Here is a 20,788-nt window from a genome sequence, read left to right as displayed (position 1 = left end):
TGTTATGTGATCGAAATTTTAGGAACGACACTTTTAGAAAAGATGGGTTCCCAGGTTCTTTGCATATTTTGTCTCAAACATTTTCCCAATCTGACATTTCGTTTTCTCTAGTGACGCCTCCCCCCGAAGACTTTCAGGTGAACAACATCACCGAAACGACCGTTCGGGTTTCCTGGAAGAAGCAGAGGCCCAACTCCCTCACCATTGGCCACAGGATGTGGATAAGGCGGAGTGATACTACAGAGAGCTTGGTGACACGGCACGTACCGACCAGTCGAACCGATGTAACCTTTGACGACCTAAGTCCAGCCGTGGAATATGTGATATCGGCCACAAGTATCAACGGGCACAACGAAGGACTGGAAGTGACTGTTACTGTTGTAACAAGTAAGGGAAATATAATTACACCTCAAAGCAGGATTTCGTACGTGAATTTGAAAAAGATTAATAATGAAAATAATGTTGATAGTATTTCATACTGATAATACAAAGTTATGGGTCATTTGATGACATATGAGTTATAATTTCAAAGTCTACCTAATATCTTTTTATCATAGCTGAAATTCGTTTCTTTCTGTTAATGGACATACACTTTTTTTATTTATTTTTTATTCCAGGAACTGACCCTCCAGTAGCTTTAGGTGTGGACGACTGGACAACCGACACTATTTCCATCACATGGGCACCACCAAAAGCTGCGCTTACCACCTACAACATAACCTACACCGGCAATGGAAGGCGTTCTTCCTTAGCGAAGTCGGGAGACGCGGACAGTTGTGAGTTGACAGGTCTGATTCCTGGTACTCAGTACGACATCGATGTGGTGGCCGTAAGCAGGATGGGGAGGAGTGTCGCTGTCAGTACAAGAGCTGTTACAGGTTAGTAGTTGTTGAAGATTCATAATGAAAATAAATTTTACTCGAAGTTAAGTTTGGCATGCATCGTAGAGATTGCAGCTTTAATGTAAGCCATGGGTTTGTTTCTGCGCGCACACACACACACACACACACACATACACACAAACACACACACATACACATACACACTTACACAAACACACTCACTCATACACACTCACACAAACACACGCACTCAATCACACACAGACGCGTGCACACATACACACATACATACATACATACATACATGCACACACAAACACACACATACACATATACATGACTGACAAACTTGACTGACAATGTATATTCTTGCCAAATATCTTCTCATAACCTTGTACGCTAATGTGTTTTAGACACAGATCCACCTTCGAGTCTACGAGTTTCCAAGGCATCAGCAACGTGGATGTTTCTGGAATGGAAGCCAGCTGTGGCAAACGTTACTTCTTACGAGTTAGACATCTCAGACGAATATGACAGTGCAATAACATACCTGAGGTGAAGAACAATAATTATACTGGATATCTATCAGATTGAACAACAATCAGTACCAAGTGTATAAAAATGTCACGCCGAAAAACTATGTTGACCTTCTTCTACTCCATCTAGTGGCTATAGAGATCCCTTAGTCGTCTAGAATGCAGCAGGCTGACAAAATAAGCAATTTCATTTAAACAGAATCGAGGGCAACAAAACATCCTACAACGTCACAAATCTCATCCCGGAAACTGCTTACGTCATCAAGATGGCGGCCCTTAGTGAGCATGGGCGTAGTGTGGGCATTACTTATTCTCAAAGAACAGGTATTTGTTTATGTTCTTGTTACATGGACACATAGAAAATGAATAAGAATTATCTATTAATGAGCATATTCAATTGATTTATTAGTAAGTTTTCTTTTCATTACATCAACTCATCTTCGTTTTTTTGCACCACAGTTTTATTACATGTACGCCTTTGACAGAATATATTGTGTCCCAAAAGAGCCGATATTGTCAATCGAGGTCAGCACTGATGGTCATCCATACTCAACGACCGCTTTTACAACAGCACGAGCTGACGCGACAACTTCTATGTCGACATGGTCAACATCGACCGCAGCACAGAATATAAATGGTAAACACATAACGTAGAAACTGCATGATAATTTACTTTTCAATAGCTTATTGAGAAGTTTTCTGTCTAAGTGTTAACTTTGTAAATGTAAATTTATGGTCGGGAAAAGTTGCCCAATGTCTACCATTTCTTTCTTTCTACCAATTTCAGAACACTTTACTAACAATGGATTTTTTAAAGACTAGCTTGAAACTAGCAGATATTCTTCGCATATTATCAAATATAACGTTACAATGCTTAAGTTCTATAAACTGTGTTTGTGTGCGTCCCACAATGTGTATTTTACCACCACTTCGACTGTAGGTATTGTAGAGAGCACTGCAAGTACAGTGAAGACAACAATTGAGCCTGATGCCATTGCTGAATTAGATGATGATGCAGCAACAGACTTAAGGACTACGACAAGCTCCGGTAAGATCATTATACAGTGTTATCAAACTAGCTATTAGACATGTACACAGACATAATACTTCTGAGATAGATTCTCTTCGGCATGTGCGTACAAAATGTAAAAATGTTACATATGTTTTGTAAGTTATGGTATTTTTTGATATTCTGACAGAAATTGCATGTTTTAAAATGTTTTACTCAGAGTCTGCAGTTTCGTAATTATATGGTTATTGATCCTTTATGTGTCGTATCTGCTTCAACGTAACGTTGTATCAAAGACTTGTTTAATGATCGTTCACAGATACGTCAACTGGAAAGTCAACAGAGCCTGCACTGATCTCAACAACATCCTCGTCCGGTGAAATTAGTCCCTTTTTTGGGGATCGTTTTTTTTGTGTGCTTACAACATAATTTACACATAAGTTTGATTAATATATGTATGGTACGATACATTTAAGGTTTCAATTTAATAATATAATATCATAATCTCAGGTTCAGACCAGGATATTCCCACCACATCTCTGGCACGAACGACGGAAAGTCCAGGACAGAAGGTAAATAGTATTTACGCCGTCTTCTTTAACGTCAATGGGAACTACATGTCTACCAATTTCACATTTTGATTCAACGTGAGTTCAATTTTCAGTGCAAACATACCTCGGGCATCTATGTATCTGGTCACTCGACACATTCTCTTATAGCTCTAACCCATACTCTGATACATGTATTGTTCCTTCAATGTTACAGCTTCAGGAGTTGGCAGAAGGACTAGACATTTCTGATGTGTCACAGCCAGAGGACATCATTGCAGTGACGTCAAACATCAATGAGATCATCAACGCTGACGGGGATGACAAGTCTCCATTGCCGCCTTCAGTTCTGGTGGGTTGAAATACTATTGATGTATGTATGTATGTGTGTATATGTGTGTGTGTTGATGGATGCATGTGTATGTATGTGATAACAATGTAGGTGTGTGTGTGTGTGTTTGTGTGTGTATGTGTATTTGTGTATATGTCTGTGTGTGTGTGTGTGTGTGTATGCGTCTGTGTTTGTGTGTGTATGCATGTGTATGTGTGTACATGTATGTTTGTATGTGCGTGCGTGCGAGCGTGTGTGTGCGTGTGTGCTTCCGCACCCAAGTACTGTGCCCAGCCAGTATAACTCACGTAGTTATTGATGGATTGTGATGATATTTGGTATGTGTATAGGTCTTGAAATGACGAGGGCCACGGTCGATTTGGGTTTCCAACTGGCTTCCCGTGATCATTGCACATAGCAGTATGTTATACATGACTTTGAGCTGTTTGCAAATAAGAAGAAGCACTATGTAATGACGGACACTTTGATATAACGTTACAGTCGCATCAAATAATATCTATCTATGATTTGGATTCAATTTGTGTCAATTTGTCTCCCAGAAATCTGCTGCAGATATCGTATCGGATCTTGCTGATGCCATGAAGGGGTCACAGGGCACATCAGTAGAGAACATGGCGACCATAGCTGATGGTGAGAAACATTTATGGTTATTATCATATATTTTTGACAAAAAACCTTAGCTTAATTGTACATGTTTTCCAAATCGGATGGATGGGTGCAGAAATCTATCAAGCAGCCTCGCCTTCCTGTCGCTTCTTCGTAATGATAAGAATATACGAATAGATTATTTGTTATGGCAAATCAAATGAACCTGAAATGCATAAGAAATATGAATCTTTCAGCATTACTTACAATATACATTGGGTCCAACGTTACTTGAAGCCTTACCCACGAAAAACATTGATCAACAAACTGGCTACATATTGGTTACAGCAAGGTCCCTTGTACTACAGGTATATACAAATATGTACAGACGCCTCTGTACATCTTATTTTATAATCCCCTACTTGGAACCTACTAAACCTGAAATAAATGAGTTCATATTTAGCATGAAAGTATATGCATATGTTATTCATAATGAGTGAAATGGTCTGATTCTTCACATCTATACGTCTTTTTCGTCACTTAGCCTTGGTACAGACAGCTTCAACAGCTGTCGACATGTTACCGGAACCGGAAACACCGATCGGAAGTACTTCCGATACCCTGTTCGGAAGTGACGTCGACATTGAAAACGTGGATCTCTCACCTAAGCAGCAGGTGAAGATGTTAAAGGAGAAGCAGAAGGAAAAGGAAGATGCGGTGAGGATTTCTTTTTACTCAATAGTTGCCACGTAAAAAGACCCGAAGGTCACTTCAAGGTGTGTAGGAAAGGCCACTACGGGGTTACGGTTACATATACATGTAATATAACAGTACGTAACAGCGACTCTTCTCTCTAGGTCAGAAACGTCGTGAGATTAGGTCAACTGCGCACTAAGAGTGAGGAATAACTGACCAATAGGAGAAGCAGGGGTTCAAACAAAATGTGATATTGCAAAATTATAATTAACTCCAATTTCTACCCAGGTGCTTCAGTAACTGTTACCTTGCGTATCTAATTACCTGAATGTCTAACACTCATCGACGTATCAAGATTAATTCTGGTATCATTATTTCACACAAAGATTATTTGTATGCATATGCATAAAGTCCTGGCTAAAATTATAAATTTTCAGCATGTTTTCAAGGATAATGCTGGTTAGTTATGATAATACTCACAGAACATCATTTCTATATAAGAATTGGAAAGTCTTGATATCTTAAATGATTTTCTAATGTTTTTGTGTCTTCTGTGTAACTTAGCAACTGTCTTCTGTGTAACTTAGCAACGGGAAACAGCACAGTCTATTGTGGCATCTTTGGACCATGTTGGTGACACCCTGCTGGCGTTGCAGCCTCCGAATATGAAGTACCGGACAAGCTTTAAAACAGCAAGCGTCGCCGTCGCTATGGTGAGATCTCCTGCGAGCGAAGACATCCAGCTTGACTCCGATCAGATCGTGGCAAATATCCCGGGCAGAGCAAAAGAAACTCAAACCAACGATATGCTGGATGTCCAGGTAAGCCCCAACCAAGTCGTATTAAACTCAGCAATCTTGCTACTGTACATGTTTTGTAAAGTCGTACAAGGCAATGTGTACGTGATTGACAAGCTACAAAGTTTGATTTATTTTCGGCAATTTTTAAGTCACTTTTTTTGTCCTGGAAAATGTATGATTTTAAGCTTATTAGACTACAATATTGTTGTATATGTTTGCAGATAGTACGGCTGAAAAACACCAAAAGGCGTGGGCAGGAGATGTAATAACTTTAAACTAATTGCTTTTTTGTTTTTGTTTTTTTCTAATCGCAGATATCCGTTTTCGACAAGAACCCGTACTCGTGGGCTGAATCGACAGGAGGACAAAACATATCGTCCCCCGTAGCGTTCTTGACCGTCAAATCAAATGAACAGGAGAACCTCGGCGAAAAACAACGGCTAAATCTGAACATTCCATTCATATCGTCGCAACCAAGAGAACAACCAACTAATCCACCACCGCTTGAAGGTGCGACGGAAAATCCGAATGGTATGATAAGCGCCGTCAGAGTTTCCAACGGGGAAAACATGACGTACCACGCCTTTGCCGTGCCGGAGCACAACGTTCCCGTTGTCCGTACGAACTGGCGTGACGTAGACGCGGTCTTTAACGTGTACTCCGCGTATGGATATCTTCCGACAGCTGAAAAGTATGCCGAAAAGAGAGTGGTCAAAGAAGACGGGTATGAGGCTTGGCTCAGGGGTACCAACTTTTCGATCTCCTTCATTCCAAACACGACTGACCATGGTGGGCGTTTGTACGTTGGAGTACAGAAATTAGGTAGGTTTGCTATTTACAATAACTTTCTCGCACAGCAATTTTACAATGTAGAAAGTATGACATCTACTGGTACATAACTACAATTTAATAAGGCTACACTACCTAGAACAAGACTGTGTAGTATTGGATGAAAATGGGCTTTTACAATCATTGATGGAATTTCTAACGTCTAGACATTCTTTGATATATTTCCTATGTACACTCTGCACATGTTGTGACATTCCATATGTCATATGTCATGTCATTTTGCATATGTATGTTAACCTGGTTGACTCACCCGTGGCAACAGTGACAATTTGACACATTTGTTATTTTAGGGGTTGCGAGGTCTATCCACGGTCGTTCTCAACAGCCATATGTGCAGTCTCCGGACAAGGAAGACTACACGCTGTCGATATCGGCCCTTGGTTGCTCTTCGTGGAAGGACAGCAAAAAGCAATGGGGGCTTGGTGATTGCGACGTAAGTCGACGTACTCAAAAACAACCTATCTTTGACATGCTACAGTTTTACTGTGTTCCCATACATCACAATAAAGTTTTTGACACTCTTTATTCATGGTGTATCCTTCTGTATCTTTATAGCCGGTATAACCACCTTTCAGCGTAACGCATTAGCTTTACAAGGACGAGGCACGGAAGCAGCTGGTTCTTTTGCACTTAACGACCTGTCACACCTAGCCTTTGCACATCTTGTTTTAAAGCTTTTTGGCAAGGAGTTCCCCTCTACGATAGTTCTAGGAAAACGTAATTTTGGAACACATACAGTAACTGCCATGTTGATAGCTCTGGTACACGAAGGTATGGCTATTTAATTTATTGGTTAGACAATTGTTACCCTTGTTAAATTTTCTACTGTTTTACCCTTGTATGACGGGAATGAATTTGCAAATAAAAGTTTATATATTCATCGTTCTTGCTCCTTGAACCCAAACCAGGTTAAAGTAAACTTGAACGATGCTGTCGTCAGCTGCGACTGCACCATGACCGAGTCTAGCATCGCGGTGGGGACCATGACCCTCCCTGTTCCCAACTCCATCGACTTCCTCAACGCGTTCAGCAACTTCCGCAATCTGAGCGACAACGCCGCGGTGTTCTCCACGGTGATGGGCGAGTACGTGCTGTACATCTTCATCCTGGCTCTGTTGGACTTAAAGCGTATACGGGTGAGTTGCAAATACACCTGTTTCTCATTGAATGTGCTGTAACGTAATGTTTAACACGTTAGCAAGGTATAGGGTAAGTAAGGGTCGTATCACATTTTATTGTTTGGTGCAATTGTAAATAAGTAAAATGTCATGTATGTATTTCCACTTTGACATACGATGTACAATGAATTTCTCAAATTGTTTATTGATACTTTAAGCGAATCAATGACATTTCTTCACTTAAGCTTCCTATATCAGTAGTACTAGCTAGTAATCTGCTATATTGATATATTGAGCATTTTGAAAATTGAGATTGTATTGATCAGTGCCAAGAGCAAAGTGGTGTCAGTCAAACGTATTTTGATGACGTAAAGACCGGTTTAGACGAAGCGGTTTAGCAGTTTTCCACGAACAATACCTCAGTGGAACGCCCTGCCTGGCCCGGTCGTGTTGTCTCACATAGTTGATACGTTCCGGGCCTCCCTCTCTACTTTACCCCTGATGGGGTTATCTGGGGGTTTAACAATGCAAGTATCGTAACTACGATGTTCCTATGTCTTCAGGCGACCTTGCGCCGTACCCCAATGGCTCTCTACGATCGCATCATGGGTCGGACAAGGGTTAAACACTTACGTCCTAAAGCGACCATCAACAAGAGGAAGACGCTGTCCAAAGTGAGTCTGATCTCCCCGGAAAGGATGCCAGCACCTCACGTCTATCAACTCACGGTCACCACCGGGTCCATGTTCGGGGCAGGCACCACCTCACGGGTCGGCTTCCAACTCTTCGGGTCAAAGGGCACGACTCCGGTCAAGATGCTCAACCCAGGCGGAGAGGTATGTATTAATGTCCTGTTTTCACTTCCCTTTTGGTCAACTGTGCCGATACTATCGTTAAGATGAATTATAAAATGAATGATGCCTTTGTCAGCAGTTCGTAACTATATTTCATAATCCATACATATTTCAGAATTACGTCTTATTGTATGGCCTGGTACTAATAAATGTACTATTTAGAATAGAGTTATTCCTAGAGGATACGTGTACGTGTTTCTGTGTTTGTTAGTTAAACCTTTTACTGATACCATGCGCTATACAAATTCAGCTAAGCATAGCCATAGGTTCATTAAAATGAAATAGAAGTTAAGATACAAAATAAGAAATAGAATCAGAACGGCGAAGTGAAAGAGCTATGATGTAACATATAATGGTCATGAGGAATGTACCTTTGTCATGCGTGGTAAAAACAAGCAAAAAAACAGAACTAGGAACAGTTTGCTATCATGAAAGTAATGAAGAGATTTTTGTCATTCACCATTGGTAATTCCAGGCTTTGGTGCGAGGAAGTACTTTGCATTTTGTCATGCCTGTGCGAGAGTCACTTGGAGAAGTGATGTTGTTGCACATCTGGCATGATAACTCTGGGGAAGGCGACACGTCATCGTGGTTCCTCGGAAGCTTTGTCGTCAGAGATGTAGAAAAGGATGTGGTGTAAGATTTCAAAAACATAACTCAACTCCTCAACTGTTTGCCAATTTGAATTGGGTGTTTTTCTGGCGATCTTCAAGGCTGTGTGTCTAAGCTTCTCCTTTAGCATGGTTTGAGAGATATGTCATTTGCTTGGCAAAAGTTCTATTTTCAAAATGTATTTTAACGTGCTCTATCTTTTCAGTGAGGCAAAACATAATCAACATCTCCTTGTACCTTGTTCCTAAAGGGGTTGGAATGATTAGCATGACTACTTCATCATTGTCTCTATATTCCTGCCATGAAAAGAAATGCGGCATGTCTCAGAAAAGGACGCTCAAAGAGATTGTAAACATTATATTGATAAAACACGTGTGATTTTCAGGTCTTACTTCACCTGTAACGACTGGTTGTCGGAGGACAAAGGTGACGGGGAGGTACAGAAGGTGGTGCACGCCGGTACGGAGGAGGAGCTGTCTTCCTTCTCCAACGTCTTCAGCGAGGCGACTCGAGACGTGTTCTACGATAAACAGCTGTGGGCATCAGCCCTCGTCGCAGCGCCTGGTCAGTATATTTTTTTTCACATTTGGATGTTTGAGGAAATTATTGTATTACTGCATTGTTTTGCCGGCAACCACAGGTGCGGCCAAGCTGGAATTTGAATTCACGCAGACGCCCTCTTTTTTCCGTTAGTTATTAAGTGTTTGCTTTGGGGGAAGATGTTTAGATTTCACAGGATTCTGAATCCAAACAGTATCTGCTAAAGTGGTCCTGTAAAACGTATCTACTATACAGCCGATATGATATTTATATATAACTTATATGATACTTATATACGGTATCATCTGGTTCAAAACAGGTTCAAGCTTCACCAAGTCGCAGCGTCTGTCCTGCTGTTTTGCCCTATTGAACACCATGATGCTGGCCAGCGCGATGTGGTACAAGGCAGAAACCACAACTGCCGGTACAGGAGTGTTAAACCTGGGGTTTGTTCGTTTCACGATAGAGGTAAATATCATTATAGAGTTTTTCCACGTGTTCTTTAGTCCCAAACACTGGCTCCTTGTCATCTTAATACCATTGAGTTACTTCTTAAATTCAAATGTGTAACCTCCTAAATGTATTACTAGTAGTTCCTAAATGTATTTCCTCCTAAATGTAAATAAGTTACCTCCTAAATGTAAATAAGTTGCCTCCTAAATATCTTACCTCCTAAACATGAATACGTTACCTCCTATATATGTCTTATCTCCTAAATGTATATACGTTACTTCCTGAATGCCTTACCTCCTAAATGTAAATGTAGTACCTCCTCCTAAATGTCTTACCTCCTAAATGTAAATCTGTTACCCCCTAAATGTCTTACTTCCAAAATGTTAATGTGCTACCTTCACAGGAGCTGTACATCAGCCTGATGTCTATCCTGACGGTAGTTCCCGTCAATCTGATGATTGTACAACTATTCCGCGTGGAGGCGCCCCTGACTGTGGACACTCCGGAGATGGTAATCCGCGCATCTAAGCAAGGTATAAAAACAACTCAAAAACGTCTTTAACTGTTATAGTATTAACTGTGAAGAAGAAGGAAGCAAGTTAAGCTGTTTTCAACATTACAAATGTTTGCACATTATTATATACAAGGATACAAGTGTATTCAATACGAAATTGATTGAAGACCATCTGCAGTATACGTGTATTTTAAGATTGAGAGCAACAATAGAAATCTATTTGTTATCGGTAAACATATGAATATCTCTGACACGTACTTTGTACGTTAAGTCCCTGTCATGCTTTCAGAACCTTCCCACAACTTTAATCCCAACCACTATCCAACCAAGTTCTGAGTTCGAGGTGGCCAGGAATCCGTCCTATTCTAAGTCTAGTTCGCATCTAAGAAGAATATGACTTTCCCAAGTTTGAGTTCCTAAAATTCATACAGAAATCTTTATTGACACGACCAAAGTACAGCGACTTTCGTAAGGTCTTTTACAACTTTACATGCAAACATAGTCGACTGACGCAGACGACTTTTAGAACCTCGACGACCGATTCCCAACCACAGATGACCTTGCTCATGAATAACGCCTAATTATGATCAGGAGAAGGTTGGAAGGCCATGGTCTGCTATGTGTGACAGGCCTAGGGGATTAAATCAAGCTACATACGTTGTAGTTGAAGTATTACCTTGTCAGTTTTTCGTTCTCTGTATCCTATGTATGAAACAGACCTTCCTGATCAAATCGCTATTTCTTGAACCCCAGGACGCCTGCAGAAATTCCTGCTCCGCTGGGCCCGGTACGTGGCGTGGCTGACCGTGTTCCTGGTCTCCACCAGCTCCACGTTCTTCGTCATCCTGTACAGTATGGACTGGGGGAAGGAGAAGAGTGACGCCTGGATGAAGGCCTTCGTCCTGTCCTTCATGGGATCCAGCTGTGTGGTAGAAACCCTTCAGGTAACGTATCACAGCCTTCCTGTTATGACTGATATAATAGGAGCAACATATGTTGCTTTGATATTTTCTGTCATAGCGAAGGTTAATAAGTGTAACACGTAACGCTGTCAACTTCATTTTCCAATGGCCAAGTTAAACAAAGGAAAATGAGTAGATTTCCCCTTATTTTGATTTTGTGTCTTGTTTATTTATGCTGCTGCAAATTGTCATCTACTTAGAATCTGATAAAACGATGTCAATATGAACATCATAAATAGCGGCAACACCACACTCTAAGAAAATCATTATTAGCTACTAGCTGTAGGAGCTTTTATGAAGGTTGTGATGATCTCTACTACTTTGGAGTACAAAGCCAAATATGAAACTGTTGTTGCGCCTTAGAATATGTAAATCAGATTATAACGTCATTGTATGTATGCAAGGACATGCTATGACAATATGATGATGTTTTCACTGTCTCCACAGATCTTTGTGCTGGCTGTGGTCCTGGCTGCCATCTTTAGCCTCCCGTTCCTCGCCAACCCGCCAGCTATCCGTAAGGACGACATACAGCTGAACCTGTGGAACTCAACAGGTTAGAACTCAAACACTTTCGACAAATATTTTTTACAGAAAAACGTATGCAATCATAACAAAATCTTCTATTTCATCAAGCGTACGTTGATTTATAGCATGCATGTTATCAAAATGCATTGATCTTGCATCGTGTTATTTTTCAGTCATTAATTAAGAAATATTCTATGGGATTTTTGTTACATCCATTTTCTTTGATAAATATTTCCTCATTCTAAAGAAGGAGGATTTAGGATGAGGCATCTCTCATCCTGCACTTTTCTTATACATTTCATTACTTCACTATTTATGCGTTTTAGTGCGATATAAATAAACAAACAAACAAATAAACAAACTTTGATATATATCTCCAAGACAATGCAAAACTCACTTACTGAGACAGAAAAAAGAACATTTTATCTTGTTGTTTTCCCAATCGATGAGGTGTCATGGTGATATTTTGTGTGTGGTAGCGTCGATTGAGACTATCACAATTTAGAGTGGGTATACATATATTGTATTTGCATAGTAATTGAAGCCAAATCTTCATTTAAACCTTTTATTGTCATCGTGATGTCAACTCAATTGGCAACTGAGCTACCAAAGATCCAGCAACCTCAAGGGAATGTATACATCTACTTAAATCAATCTTAAATTCTTGAATATCTCAATATTTATCCAAGGATGTTGGAAACAATGCTACTCCTTTGATCTCTCCTGGCCTACTTTTTCGTTGTTGTTGCTTTTTTAGCGCCGAAGAAACTCCGTCGACCTGCTAAAGCAAATCTCAAGTCGGCTAAGAAGAAAAAGGAGCTGGGTAAGAGGTCGGCCTCGACAATGACGGAGCTTCTTCTGTTGCTCATCTTCGTTGCCCTCCTCTTCTACATTGCACAGATGGACAAAGACACACATGCCTTCCACGAGAGGCAGACACTGTCCAACAACATTCTGAACGATTACGATACGGTGAGCTGCTTAACAAAGGATACTTGTTAGACTATTGTTGTGAAGAGTTCTAGTCTTTGTTATCATTTTACATGTGAGCCAGACTACACAGTCATACAGACAGACACATAAACATGTGCAATCACACACACACACGCATACACACATACACCCATACGCATGTACACACCTGTATACATACATACACACAAACACAGGGTGACAAACACATGTATACACACACACAGATACATATACAGGCTCACACACATACATGCATACATACATGCGCACACACATTAACATACATGTGCATACACTCACACACAGACACCCACACACATACATACATACATACACATACATACATACATATATATATAGACAGGTACAAAAACTCACATACAGAGACACACACACATATGTATATATACATGCACAAAAACACACACAAATATACATATATGCATAAACATAAACATATGCTAACACACACACACAAGCACACACACACAAACAAACAAACACAAACAAACAAACAAAACCATACAAAGAGAACTGCTGCATCACTTGTGTCATGACTTTATAACAGGAAGTATCTATCTTACGTACAGATCAGGACGCCTGACCAGTTTAACTCCTGGCTTGAGGATGTCCTGCTGCCAACCCTGTACCCATCCGCCTGGTACAACGGGCGGAAAATGAAATACTTAGACCGGCACTTCGCGCAGAACACCGCGGCCTTCCGCATCGGTCCTCCACGTCTGACACAAACCAGACAACGTCCAGGTACATCTTCTCAAGTTTTGTACTTTAACTCACTGTTTTATGGCTTACGCTATGTGTAAGTTTATAAGACAACATAGATGAAGGTTATGAATCTAGGAAATGAAATACACAATACATAGGGTACTTAAGCAACTGGGTATATTTTTTAATCAGTAAGACGTTTAAGATATCATCCACTATCATGTTAAAAGCGATGATAAGTGCAGTTCAACTTAAGAGTGCCTTGTGTGTATATAAATGTAAAGAGTAACAACTAAGCTCCTTTACTCAACAGGAACAGCATTGAACTGACATGTTAATTGATTATACCGTAGAATGATATGGAAGATTTAACGGTAGTATAGCCAGATCTTTAGTCCACATATCTAATGTTAGCATGACAGTTCATCTGTGTTGGTAGTTAGCAACATATACAGAATGTCCATGAGATCCCTACACCATGGAATAAAATCTGGTACCCTTACAGTATTATGATTGCAAACCGTTCGATGTGTAAACTTTTTGTGTTGGAATAACCTTTTAACTCTATATTATACGACCTGTTCTTTGATGCAGGTGCCAAGGCGAATGACAAAGATGCTGGCCGCGGCTGGGACGTTCTACCAGGGAACATGTCTTGTACCAGCTGGCGTTTCGATATGCCTACCCTCTCAAATCACCCGAACTACACAAAATCTAACTGCAAGAACCTTCACTCTCTCAACCTCCCTCTAGACTATAAAACCGCTATGTCGTTCTTTAATGCTCTGAGAGATTCAGAATATTTGGACAAATACACAAAGTCCGTTACAATTGACATCAACTTCTACAACCCAAATTTGAAGCTGTTCAGCGTTGTAAAGATGGCCATAGACCGTTCTGGAATTGGTAGCCTCATGCCAAAAGCGACGATCACGTCTTTTCGGTTGTTTCAATACGAAAGCGATAATGATTATGTTAGTTTGTTCCTGCACATCGTTTTCACGCTTTTCTACCTAGTCCTTCTCTTAAAGGAGGTCAAGACAGTGGTGAAGGAGGGGTGGGGGTATTGTGCTTCGCTTTGGAATGCTCTTGGTTGGGTCGGCCTCGTCGGTACGGCCACAGTGATCTCTGTCTTCATCAAGCGGTACGCCGTGGCCACTGATACACTCAACATGGTGGCCAAGAGTAACGGTATGTCCCAGGTTTAACAAATCACGCCTTCATTTCAAACACAGGAAGAAATCCAACTTTATGTCTGATATTTCAGTCTTTCTTACGTGTTAACACCTCGTACCTAAGACAGATGCAGTAAGAGAACATTCATCTAGTAGCCCACTATATCATTAGGGGGTAAACTTTGTTGAACACTGAATTTGAATAACTATGTAACAAAACAGAAGTTCACATTAAAGTAAAGACTTTTAATATGGTTTGCTCATATTACCCGTCATGAAGAACTTTTTTTGTTAAAAATTGTAACGCAAAATCTTACATCTGGTTATTGAAATGCGTCTTTTATTAGTGCTGCATCTCATTCTATCCATAATTACCTTCGCCAGGAAGCTCTGTGTGTGTGTGCTTGTCTGTTTGTTTGTTTGTTTGTGATCAGAATGATTCAATAAGGGTTTATCTTTATGATATTTGGTATACTAGTATGAAGAAATGACTAGACTATTGACCCCGAGCGGCTTTCCATGGTACTGCAGCAGAACTCCCGGTTTTGATATCTTTGATTTTTATGTGTATTTGACAGGAGAGCTGGGTTTTGAAGACTTTGTGGACCTGACGGCTGCCGCATGGTGGGATGCATGCTTCAAGCACGTCCTGGGTCTCGTCGTCTTCATCAACACCATCTCCTTACTTCGCGTCGTCCGCTTCAGTCAGACCATCGGCAAACTGCTGGCCCTTCCCGGCATCATGAAGGACGAGCTCCTGTCGTTCTTGGTCGTTGCTGCGGTCGCCTTCATGGCGTTCATCAGCTCAGGTACTTACGTACAAAGGAATAGTTTGAAATACCGGTGAATACTAATAATGGTTGTATTGGCATTACTGTTTTTTCTAACATTGAGTGTTTCAGAGCGACCTCTAGCAGCCAATGAAATAAATGCTGCAGCTTGAATTCAACGTAACGGTACTGTGCGTACACATGTCAATTAATGTTATGTTTGCAAATCAATGTATAGCAGTGATCTCGAGTGGTGGCACTGATATAGGTAAAAGATTTTGGGTTAAATGAGTGTATAATACCGACACCTCGTGTATTCGTCTTTGGTTTAAGGGTACCTCGTCTTTGGGCTCCACATGGAGTCCTACTCGGACCTGTACCACACGACGTTCACGCTCTTTGAGATGGTGCTTGGAAGGTACGTTTTCCTAAAAACTATGAAGTGATCTGAGTACCACCATAAAGCAATGATGCGTAAAAAGATGCGAAATCGTTGTTCAAGACTCACATTGTATTCTGTTTCGTCATTCTATTTAGAACGTTATATATTAGTGTACGGTATGTCTGCTTGTCTGTTTGTTTGCTTGTGTGTCTGAGTACTAGTTATTTCGATATAGTAGAGAAATATGATGTCGCTGCAGAATGACAGGCATTGAAGGTCAAATGTTAGGTCAAAGTACAAAGGCAGGCTGGTTTCCACATACTAGGCATGCCGGGGACACTGACAGGAAGTTAGGTCAAAGGTCCCAGAAAGGTCGCATGAAAGGTTCCTGAAACCTCTTTTCTTTGCATTGGATTTCATGCTATATTCATGCCTGTTGTCTTATTTTCCAGGTTTTTCGCCAATGAAATGCTGGATTCCAACCCTCTCGCCGGGCCCATGTTCTTCACCACCTTCATGATCTGCATCTTCATCCTCCTGATGAACTTCCTCATGACCATCATCTGTGACGCCATCTCCGCCGACGTTGACGTCACCCATGACCGTGACCTTGCCGATCACATGTGGAGGAGCTTCAAGGCCATGTTGGGTTTCCACAGCGCACCAAATAAGGAGGATAAAACAGGTAAGATAACCTCAAGCAAGCTAGTGATAGTATTGCACTTAGAAGGAATACTCGGCCATTGAAGTATGACATTAGTGCGCGATATAATCATGATTGACATTGCATCATGGTCAAGGGTAGGGTTGAGACTGAGGTTAGGGATGAGTGTTAGAGTTAGGATAGGCGTCCTCTTGCGGGCGAAACGTTCTAACGGCGAAACGTCTTGGCGTCTAGAAGGTCTATCACACTATCGGATATGGATAGATTTTGTATCATTGTTATACTTCCGCATCGGTCCTCCACGTCTGACACAAATCAGACAACGTCCAGGTACATCTTCTCAAGTTTTGTACTTTAACTCACTGTTTTATGGCTTACGCTATGTGTAAGTTTATAAGACAACATCGATGAAGATTATGAATCTAGGAAATGAAATACAGTTATGGATTTCTGATTCCATGCACGGAGTCTTTGTTTTTTGTTTGTTTGTTTTGGTTTGCACGTGTTCGTAGTTATTTCAATACAAAGTGGCAGAGAGTCAGTGAGTAGGAAGATTACCTCAAATGGAGTGGCAGGAAGCACGGTTCAGAGGTGGTAGCACTAGTCGTTAATCAGACTTGTTCTGCTTTGTTCAGAAGATGTATCAAACATGGAAGAGCTGAGTGTCCGGACGCACGGTTCAGGGGTGGCAGCACTTGTCATTAATCAGACTTCTTCTGCTTTGCTTAGAAGGTGTATCGTAGATGGAATGACTGAGTGTAAGGAAGCACGGTTCAGAGGTGGCAGTATTAGTCGTTAATCAGACTTGTTCTGCTTTGCTTAGAAGGTGTATCGAAGATGGAGAAGCTGAGTGTCAGGAAGCACGGTTCAGAGGTGGCAGCACTAGTCGTTAATCATACTTGTACTGCTTTTTTCAGAAGGTGTATCGAAGATGGAAGAGCTGCAGGCCAACCTACGCATTCTTCAGGAGGGGCTGGATGAAAGCCTGGCCATTTGTAACTCCGTCCTTCCGCGAAGCAACCGGCGTCTTCTCACCGTCAAGGCACCAAAGTTCCAAACACGTGCCCTACAGACTGGTCCAGTCATTAATACTGAGTACAACGTAACAATCAATATCGAACCAGCTTCAGATTGAGGCTTCTGATCATGTCATTTCACCGGCCTTCGATCATGGGTGTCTGTAACTATATCATAATGGCTTCTAATAAGAAGGTTGTAGGCACATTTGATTTTAAGGATATATAGAACTACAATTGATCCTATCGTAGAAAATCGCCATTCCCATATCATAAATGAGTCATGTTAAGCAATTTTTTACTGTTCTATAAAGTGTTGTGATAAGAATGGATGAATGACCTTTATTGTTCGTTTATGCTCTTACAAGTGCTTACAAGTTATTTATAGTGTACTTTCGACAGATTTTATATATCTATTGTAACCTTGGCAAGTGTTCTCTGCCTCTGTGTAGTTTTAACAGCTCATTTTCTTATGGAATGTTGACTTATTGTTTATGGTTGTTAACGTTGTGAATTTGCAACGCAATTCAGGTTTATAAACCTGCGATGTTGTAAATGTTGAATAAAGTTTCAAGCTAAGTACAGGTCATGGTGATAAAAAGGAAGTACCCTTGCAGCGATGTAAGATCGATATCTTACTATATCTGCACTAATTTTGAGTAATATATGCTATTATGTATGGGTTCAGCTTCTTCTCGCTTCTTAAGCCAGATGTAAATGTAAGGGCAGAGGGAGCTTATGATACATGGTTTATGGCTTTGCATATGGAATATGATCGAAAAGAATGTGAGCAGTTTTATACGTAAATATATATAATAGAAGAGCTATCAACTGTTTTATGACATGTTGATGTAATGTTACAAATTATCTGAATATATTGACCATTGTTACAAATTCATTTTTAAGTGGCAAATTTATCCCGTAAATCTGGATATCACTTTTAAAAGCACTATACTTATACTTTGTTCTTTTAGGTCCAATCGTATACTGTGTTTGTTTATAATGAAGTTTAAGCCAAATGCTTATCAATTCGGCCATATTGACTATTCCATTTAAATATGCATATATGCTTTTATGAATATACATAATTTGTTAAGAATATGTTAAGGATACAGTGAGAGCGCAGTACTTCAGTAAATGTTTCGTATCAGGAAAGACTAGCTGGCTGTAAAGTTAAATAATGGAGGTCAATAAATTATCAAAACAGTAAAAACCAGTGCGTTTATTTTACAAACAATAACTGTGACAGTATATTTGCCTACTACTAGTATAATGTTTTTTCACCCTAAATATCGATATAAAGATAAATCATTAAGTTGATTGGTCATGTAGAACGATATGTGAATTTCAATTCATCAGTTTACATCAAAGTCGTCGTATTGAATTACCAAAGGAAAAAAAACTGGAATGGTTTTGACCCCGTAAAAATTCAGCCCATCAAGTGGCTCCCCCCGGCGTCCAAGGTTATATTGCACCGTTACGCACTCCACATACCTCACAGCATTTTGAAAGGAAAATCGGAGCTATCGACGGGCAAACAGACAAAGAAGGTTATACACATGGAGCTGTTCAAAATGTTCTTTTTTCACAAAAGGTAATTGAAATTTGGACGTGGTACCCATTCATATTGTGTCAAGTTAGACGTACGCGATCAGTACTATTGCTACAATGCATAAGAAACATATGATCTATATTGACACAAAATTCGATTGTATGTAAAATGTCATGAATATTGTCGTTCTTGATGTTATATGGTCGCATTTTGGAAAACAAAGTCAAAGACGCCAAAAAAGATTCAACCCCTTTGCGAGCCTTTTACCATTTCCTCCATTCCCGAAAAGACCGAAATTTGGCAATTTGGCGGTCGTCTTAACACTTTTCAGGCCGCGACTGGAAGCGGTACTGCAAATTAGGCTCGGATAGGGTTTATAGTCCCGATTTGTAAAATGTAAAAATATATACGACGTTAAACTCAAGCTCAGTGCAAACCTTCCTAAACAGGTCCGGACGTCTTCATGTACATTTAGTATGACCTTCAAGCCTATTATAAACACAAGTTGACGTGAAAATGACGTGTTTTTAGGCGCTGCACGAGAAGTGTATGTAACACTGTGCCCACCCGTGGAAGCGCCACCTATGTTTACGTTCACATAATTACCTTCGCCAAGAAGTTTATGTTTTCTGTATCGTTTGTGTGTTTGTATGTCTAGCTGTCTGTCTGTGAGCAGCATAACACAGATGTGAATGGATCTTAATGATATCTATGGTATGTGGGTAGAAGTCGGGAAAACGAAGGCCAAGTTTGATACTGGGCCTCCTATTAGCTTTTTACGGTACTGCAGTGGAATTACCGGTTTTCCTAGCTCGTATTGTGGACATCCTATGATCGTTTTTCAGTGGTAGATAGCTCTAGGGACAGAAATTAAGTGGTGTAGGTTCGGGTCTCATAGGGGTTTGTTTGAAACTACTGGGTAGGATTTTGTTTCAGACTTTGTAAGAGAATAACTCAATAAGGGATTGGCGGACCGTCATGATTTTGACTGACTTTTGTAACAACATACATTACAAACAATGCAACAAAACACTCAAAGCGCAAAAGCTAAAGTAGGTTTGAGCCATACGCTCAAATTTCAACCACTTTACGCCCGGACAGACTCTTACAAACATTCTTTCTTCCCCCGCACCATACCCGAGTGGAACGCCCTGCCTGGCGCGGTTGTTACGGCTCCCACGGTTGAGTCATTCCGCGCCAGGCTGGAGGCCTGCCCGCCTTAGCCTGGGACCTCCTCCCCCCCCTACTTTGCCCCTAGCGGGGTTATTTGGGGGTAACCGAAGTTGAAGTTGAAGGTTTATGCATCTCCTTATCCACAAAACATGGGTTATTCTCGCTTGTCCGCTTACGAATATTTGTTGACATAAGTGATAAAACATACCTTGCGTCGTACGTCTCTAACATACGAATATAATCTTTTTGCACAATCTTTTTGTCTCTTGTCTACTTTATGCCGATGACGTGGTGATTTTCTCAGAGACCGAAGAAGGGTTACAATGTGCTTTAGACAGACTTAATATGTTTTGTACAAAATGGAAATTACAAGTGAATCAGAAAAAAAACAAAAGTCGTGATTTTTAACAAAACTGGACGCCTATTCAAGGACCTGAATTTTTTCATTGGTTCAGAGAGCATTGAAACCGCAAGTTCTTACTGCTATTTAGGTTTGATGTTGTCGTCGCCGGGCAGTTTTTCTCTTGCCAAAATCAATTATCACAAAAAGCGCGTAA

General features: G+C 40.6%; 2 protein-coding genes across 2 annotated transcripts; both read left to right on the top strand.

The window, feature by feature from the left end:
- The first annotated feature begins 1,980 nt into the window (after positions 1–1,980).
- LOC136443020 (polycystin-1-like protein 2) lies at positions 1,981–15,617 on the top strand. The gene is made up of 23 exons (XM_066440069.1): positions 1,981–1,999; positions 2,319–2,426; positions 2,707–2,763; positions 2,898–2,959; positions 3,153–3,287; positions 3,827–3,917; positions 4,417–4,589; positions 5,156–5,389; positions 5,683–6,190; positions 6,508–6,650; positions 7,126–7,353; positions 7,899–8,171; positions 8,665–8,825; positions 9,187–9,365; positions 9,661–9,809; positions 10,198–10,327; positions 11,062–11,252; positions 11,718–11,826; positions 12,556–12,770; positions 13,364–13,538; positions 14,094–14,690; positions 15,253–15,483; positions 15,577–15,617. Exons 1-23 carry the CDS (start codon positions 1,981–1,983, stop codon positions 15,615–15,617), a joined length of 4,209 nt encoding a protein of 1,402 aa, XP_066296166.1.
- A 170-nt stretch (positions 15,618–15,787) lies between these two features.
- On the top strand, positions 15,788–18,705 carry LOC136443566 (polycystin-2-like protein 2). The gene is made up of 3 exons (XM_066440849.1): positions 15,788–15,862; positions 16,279–16,511; positions 17,408–18,705. Exons 1-3 carry the CDS (start codon positions 15,801–15,803, stop codon positions 17,623–17,625), a joined length of 513 nt encoding a protein of 170 aa, XP_066296946.1. The 5' UTR covers positions 15,788–15,800; the 3' UTR covers positions 17,626–18,705.
- The last annotated feature ends 2,083 nt before the right edge of the window (positions 18,706–20,788 follow it).

This window comes from Branchiostoma lanceolatum, chromosome 10 (genome assembly GCF_035083965.1).
Source record: "Branchiostoma lanceolatum isolate klBraLanc5 chromosome 10, klBraLanc5.hap2, whole genome shotgun sequence".
Lineage (NCBI taxonomy): Eukaryota > Metazoa > Chordata > Leptocardii > Amphioxiformes > Branchiostomatidae > Branchiostoma > Branchiostoma lanceolatum.
The sequence above is the reverse complement of the archived record's forward strand: the minus strand, read 5'-3'. Positions and strand labels throughout refer to the sequence as shown.